At 33.7% G+C, this 6,914-nt stretch overlaps 1 protein-coding gene and 1 pseudogene across 1 annotated transcript; both read left to right on the top strand.

The window, feature by feature from the left end:
- The first annotated feature begins 615 nt into the window (after positions 1-615).
- LOC102880169 (olfactory receptor 51G2-like) lies at positions 616-1,548 on the top strand. The gene has a single exon (XM_015592351.1). It carries the CDS (start codon positions 616-618, stop codon positions 1,546-1,548), a length of 933 nt encoding a protein of 310 aa, XP_015447837.1.
- Positions 1,549-5,103: 3,555 nt separating this feature from the next.
- Positions 5,104-6,059, top strand: LOC107195912 (annotated as a pseudogene).
- The last annotated feature ends 855 nt before the right edge of the window (positions 6,060-6,914 follow it).

Below are 6,914 nucleotides of genomic sequence, written 5' to 3'. Positions count from 1 at the left end.
TTTATTTAAAAAAAAAAAGACATCTTTCATCCTCTAAGATTAAAACCAAATTTATATTTATGTACGATTCCCTTCAGAAATTCTAGCTCATTTCAGCTTTACCACAATAACCATTGAGCTTTGCTCAATGATATTTACTTACACTGTAATACTAATATCTTTCCACATTTATATGGGTGTCAATTAGCACAGAATGTTCTAATTGGTCCCATCTAACTCATATTTTGTCATTTGAAAACCTAATTCAAGAATCACCTTCAATAAATCTTCCTTGATATCCCTGTGTCAGATTAGTTTCCTCTTTCTGTTTTATAGGACTTTGTATTAAACTAGTATTTTGCTTTAATTTTAGCTCTCTCTATCCAGTAGGCTGTAAGTACTTGAAAGCATTTTTAATATATTTCTCTATATTTTAGCACTACCAGATTTCCTTTTATAAAATATATTCTCAATAAATATGTTATTGATAAAATAATTAATTACATATAATGAGCAGAGGAGTGATTAAAAACAATGAACACAGAGCAGCATGCATCAGAGCAAAAATTGACTTTTACCCTAATTGTTCTATGTTCTTGTCTCCTCACCCAGCCTGAAGGTGCCTCCATCAGTACAATGTCCGTCTTCAATAGCTCTGTTATATACCCTCACTTCCTTCTGACAGGCTTCTCAGGCCTTGAAAGCAGATATGGCTTGATTTCCCTCCCCATTTTCTTTGTTTATGCCACCTCAGTTGCAGGAAACATTACTATTCTATTTATCATCAGAACTGAGTCCTCCCTCCACCAACCAATGTACTACTTTTTGTCAATGTTGGCACTTACTGACCTGGGCCTATCCACTACAACCTTACCTACCATGTTCAGCGTCTTCTGGTTCCATGCCCGAGAGATCTCCTTCAATGCTTGTCTGGTTCAGATGTACTTCATTCATGTTTTCTCAATTATTGAGTCAGCTGTGCTGTTGGCCATGGCCTTTGACCGCTTTGTAGCAATCCGAGAGCCCCTGCGCTACGCAGCCATTCTAACCAATGGTGTAGTCATTGGAATTGGGTTGGCAATTGCTGCAAGAGCCTTGGCTCTGGTCTTTCCAGCTTCCTTTCTCCTAAAGAGGCTTCAATATCATCCTGTCAATATTCTCTCCTACCCCTTCTGCCTGCACCAGGACCTCATAAAGACAACTGTATCCAGCCGTCGTGTCAGCAGCATCTATGGCCTCATGGTGGTCATCTGCTCCATGGGACTTGATTCAGTGCTCCTCCTTCTCTCCTATGTCCTCATCCTTGGCACAGTGTTGAGTATAGCCTCCAAAACAGAGAGGATGAAAGCCCTCAATACCTGCATCTCCCACATTTGTGCTGTACTCACCTTCTATACACCAATGATTGGGCTATCTATGATCCGTCGATATGGGCAGAATGCTTCCCCAATTATCCATGTGCTCATGGCCAATGTCTACTTGTTGGTTCCACCTCTCATGAACCCCATCGTCTACAGTGTCAAGACCAAGCAGATTCGTGACAGAATCCTCAAGAAATTCAAACAATAGAAAGTTTAGGTGAAAGTGACTCTAAAGTACAACTTTCCTCAGCTTCTCCTTTATATATGTGAGAATATTTCATATAATATAGAATTTTGAATCTCAATATTATGAATAATATTTTTCCTTTAAGATACTAGATACAAATCTCAATAATACTAAACTCTATCTTTCAGTCTAGAGAAAAAAGGCATCATTTTATTTTATATTCATGTTGAATATACTGAAGAATATGGTCACTAAATCCAGGTTAGGTCATTGTTAGAACTTTGACTTTGCTTTTAAAAACAAGAAGTAAATGTTTGTGAAACTAAAAGTCATCTAGTCAACAATCTAGTAAAGTACTAGTTATACCTTGTAAAGATCCTTAATTTCTAAAGAAGATTTAGATTTCAAGATAACCCGGGATCTAATATAGACTCTGCAGTCAATATCAAAAATATTTCCCACAAAATTGACCTTAATATGAAAGTATTTTTAATGCATTTTTTGATCTTCTGTTTAAGAGAGAAAAATGTTTCCAGGAAGAAATACTTCCATCAAAAGAAAATGACAAATGAATGAAGCTCAGCACATATTTAGAAGTATAAAAGGAAGACAACTTGGGCCAGAATAATTCAAATGATTTAGGTAGCTCTCAAATGATCCAGAAACTATGATGTTCCTGTGTCTAGGATCTACAGAGGCCCTTTTATTCTGAGCAGTAGAGAGACTTCTGAGACCTAAATTTCATACATTTTGATCTGTTTTTGATCTGTCGGTTAGAGAGATCAAAGAGAGATGTTAAAGACTTCAAATATATAATGGATTTGTCTATTTCTCTTTGGCACACTATTAGTTCTATCCCAGGTATTTTGATGTTCTGCGTTAAGTGTGTAGATATTAAGATTTGTTTTGTCTTCTTGGAAATCACTTTATCAAAATGAAATTCCCTTCTTTATCCTTGATAATGTTTCTCATTTTAAACTATACCTTTTCTGAAATCAATATAGCTTCTCAAGCTTTCTTTTGATTAGTGTTAACATAGTAAATCTTTCTCTTTTTTTTTTTACTTAAAAAAATATTTTTATGGTTCTAGTTTGCTAACTACTGTTCTATTTTTAAAAAATTTTAACTACTTTCTGAGATATAATTTACATACTATGTACTTTATTCATTTAAAGCATAAAATTTCAGTGTTTTTAAATGTATTAACAGATATATATAAACTGTCAGTCAATTTTTATCTCAAAAAAAATCTCATACTCTTTAGCTATCACCTCTTCCACCACATATCTTTCACCTAGTCCTAAGAAACCACCAATCTACTTTCTGGCTCAATAGATTTTTCTATTTTGGACTTTCCTATGAATGCAATAATAAAATATGTGGTATTTTATGGCTGATTTCTTTCACTTAACATCTTGTTGTAGTATGTATCAATACTTCAGTCTTTTTTATGGCTGAATCATATTTCATTTTATGTGTTATATAAATGAGTTAAAGATGGCCCTGTGTAATCACCTTTATATTTTCACAGAATATATTTCACGGCAAGTAGGTCCTTGAGCTCAAGCCCACTAGCACAAAACTGAAATTGTTATGCATCCAATTGCTTTAAATACATCCTAAAAAATATAATCATAAGCATATAGAGATGCCTGATTATATACCTCACAAAATTGCACCTAACTTCTGCTGTCTGTAGATAAGACAAACCCCTAATAAAAGATTTTAAACCACTGCTGCACTTCAGAGCTTTCAGAGACTACCTTTTATGCTACTGAAATATATGTTAAGAAACATATGCCCTCTCTCCAATTGCCCTCTGCCCTAGGAATTCTCTTGCCCTTTTTCCCTTCAGGTTGATAGCCCTGACCACTCCCATGGAAAGTCTCCTGCTGTGTGGAACACTGGCAACCATACAACCTGTCCAAGTGTTGCCCGAGAAATCTCATTGTGTAATACTGCCATCTTATGGTCAAGCCTTTTCTTTGATTACTCCTTAATTTCCAAGCCCACCGCAATATATATTGTACATTTTGTTTATCATTCAGATGGTTGACAGACATATGGTTTGTTTCCACCTTTTGGCTATTTTGAATAATACTGATATGTATATTCTTGTACACATTTTTACATGGACACATGTTTTTATTTCTCTTGGATATTTACTTTAGAGTGGAATTACTGGTTATACAGTAATTCTAAGTTTAGTTGTTTGAGGAACTGCCAGACCTTCCAATGTAGCTGTGAATTTCACATTTTACCAACGATATATGAGGATTACAATTTTTCTGTATCCTCATCAACACTTGCTAATATTTGATTTTTTAAAATTCTAACTGGGTATAAAATAATATTTTATTGTGGTTTTGATTTGTATTTCACTGATGACCAAAAATGTCAAGCATCTATTTGTGTGCTTATTGGCCAGTTGCATATCTTCCTTAAGAAACACCTATTCAGATACCTTGACCATTAAATGTTTGGGTCATATGGTAACTCTATGTTTAACATTTTGTGGAACTACCAAACTGCTTTCCAAAGTTGACACACCATTTTAAAACCCACCAGCAATGTACAAAAGTTCAAATTTATTCAAATCCTTGCCAACACTTGTTATTGTTTGATCTTTTAACATTAGCCAGCATATAAATGAGATATGGTATCTCATTGTGGTTTTGATTTCTATTTCCCCAATGATTAATAATATAGAGGATCTTTTTACATCTTAATTATTGATTTATAAAAATTCTTTCTAAATTCTGGATGCATATTCATTTATATAATTTGAAAATATTTTCTTTCATTCCATGTGTTGTCTATTGACTTTCTTGATGGTGTCCATTGAATCACAAAAATTGTTTATTTTGATTAATTCCAATTTATGTATTTTTTCTTCTTCTTCTTCTTCTTTTTTTTTTTTTTTTGTACTTTTGGTGCCATTCAAATCCATTTCCTAACCTAAGTTCACAAAGTTTTACTCCTATGTTTCCTTAAAATAGTTTTACCATTTTAGTTCTTATATATAAACCTATAATATATTTCAATATAATTTGTTTGTATATGGTGTGAGGTAGGATCCAAATTCATTCTTTTGCATGTCAAAATCTAACTCTCCTACCATCATTTTTGAAAAGAATAGAATTTATTAAAGCTTAAATATTAAATACAGGCAACAGTATTTGTGATGTGTTCTTGATTTGAACCTTAGTTTGTACAATTTCCAAATTCATATAGCCTCACTATCTTAAAAAATATGCTATAAAAATACAGTTTAAAAGCTTTTGTTTTCTTTCTGTGTGCTGAGCCTAGGAAAAGTATTTTTAATATTTGTACCCCTATATTGATGGATATATGTGGGATATATTCTTATGTTCTTCTTGGTTTCTTATATGTGTCATGCTATTACTCATGTCCATATTTTATGAAATATTTTTAGTCCTAAGAATTATTGTAGGATAGCTAGAATCAGAAGATTTCTATTAAATAATGGCTAAAAAAATACACATTTAAGCAAATTAATTTATGCTGTTGCAGAAAAGCTCTTCTGAGATCCACACATTCCCTTACATCCCTGCAATGTCAATCTTTAATGCCTCTGAAATCTCTACCTTCTTCTTCACTGAGATCCCACAGATGGAGTAAGCTCACATTTGGGTCTCCATCCCCATTTGTTTCATATATTCTATTGTCATCCTGGGGAACTGCACCATTCTCTTTTTCTTAAAAACAGAGACCTCCCTGAATGAACTATTTCCTATACTATTATCTGTACTATTTCTTCTGCATGCTGGCCCTTTCTGACCTGGGACTGTCCATCTCCTCACTGCCAACCATGCTGAGAATGTTTTTGTTTGATGCCACTGGAATTTCCCCTGATGCCTACTTTGCACAAGAGTTTTTCATTCATGGATTCTCAGCTATGGAGTCATTAGTTCTTATCATGTCTGTCAATCGCTTTATAGCCATTCGCAACCCTCTGAGATACACCTCCATTTTAACCACTGTTAGAGTTATTAAAATTGGCCTATGTCTTTTGTTTGTCCTCCCTTTCCCCTTTATTCTAAAGAGGATGAGATTCTGTAAGAAAAGCCTTCTATCCCACTCCTATTGCCTTCACCAGGATGTCATGAAGGTAGCCTGTTCTAACTATAGGGTCAATATCATCTATGGACTGTTTGTGGCTCTGACAGCTATAGTAGACAGCAATATTAGACAGCAATATTAGACAATGTATTTCTGTGTCTTACATGCTAATCTTGAAAATTGTTCTGGGTATTGTCTCACACAAAGGCTGCCTCAAGTTCCTCAACACTTGTATCTCCCACATTTGTACTGTGCTTATCTTCTGTGTGTCTATCGTCACATTGTCTGTTATTTATCAGCTTACCAAAAATGTTTCTTCAGTCATTAGGATCATCATAGCTGATATTTTCCTCCTGGTTCCCCTGCAAATGAAATCCACCATGTACCCTGTGAAGAGTCTGCAGATTAGAAATTTCATCCTTCTAAAATTATGTGAGAAACAAGGTTGATGGGAAATTTCAGCTATAACAAATGCCCAGCTCATTTGAAAATTTTTGAGCAAATGTAGGGATCCAAGAATAACAATGAAATAGTAGAGATGTAATATAAGTATATACTGCATACACTCAGTAAGTCCATCAAACTTCAGTTCATTAATTAATTAAGAAGCAACAACATTCTAGATAAAATGACTTGGAAGTTATGCTTGGAATCATATTATGCTTATAATTATGTTTCTCACCACCTTTCTCATTTTTATCTCTCTACTCAACTTATCCACTGGCTCTATAAACATATCAATATCAGCTGCAGCAGCACAATCCTCATTGTGATCACAGAAAAATTTAAAGTATTTGATTTTTTAAATGTTCATTTTGAAATAGACAATCTTGACTCTAATTAACTCAGGCAAGATCAGTAGTCACTGAAGTGTACTGAAAGATTAAGTACACACCCACAGCCATACACAGAGTGTGTATCTCCTAAACACCTATCTTGTGTGGGTATGTGTTTATAGATTTTATAAGCAATTCTAATATACTACTAAAAATCTCCCTGTTCTTCAGTAGTATAAAGTATATTTGGAGATATGAGCCTCATGTGTAAAAAGCAATTAAAATTAAATGCAAAAAATAATTGACAAGAAAATATTTCATTCTTTCAATTTTTCAAGTTTCTACAATGAATTTTAGAAATTCCATCCATTGATATGCATATAGGGTTATCTGTCCCTCACTGAAGTTTGTCTAGCGTCTTTTATTTACTGCTGTTATAACCCTAACCAACCATATTATTTCTTTATTATCTATAGTCTATGTTAACACATAAATAATTTGAAAGGAAGATTTTATCTTTTATTTATG

Source organism: Pteropus alecto, unplaced genomic scaffold, assembly GCF_000325575.1.
Source record: "Pteropus alecto unplaced genomic scaffold, ASM32557v1 scaffold395, whole genome shotgun sequence".
Taxonomy (NCBI): domain Eukaryota; kingdom Metazoa; phylum Chordata; class Mammalia; order Chiroptera; family Pteropodidae; genus Pteropus; species Pteropus alecto.
The sequence above is the reverse complement of the archived record's forward strand: the minus strand, read 5'-3'. Positions and strand labels throughout refer to the sequence as shown.

What these genes read in the sequence shown, in the direction of transcription:
- LOC102880169 (XM_015592351.1), top strand. Translation starts at nt 616, where the DNA reads ATGTCCGTCTTCAATAGCTCTGTTATATACCCTCACTTCCTTCTGACA.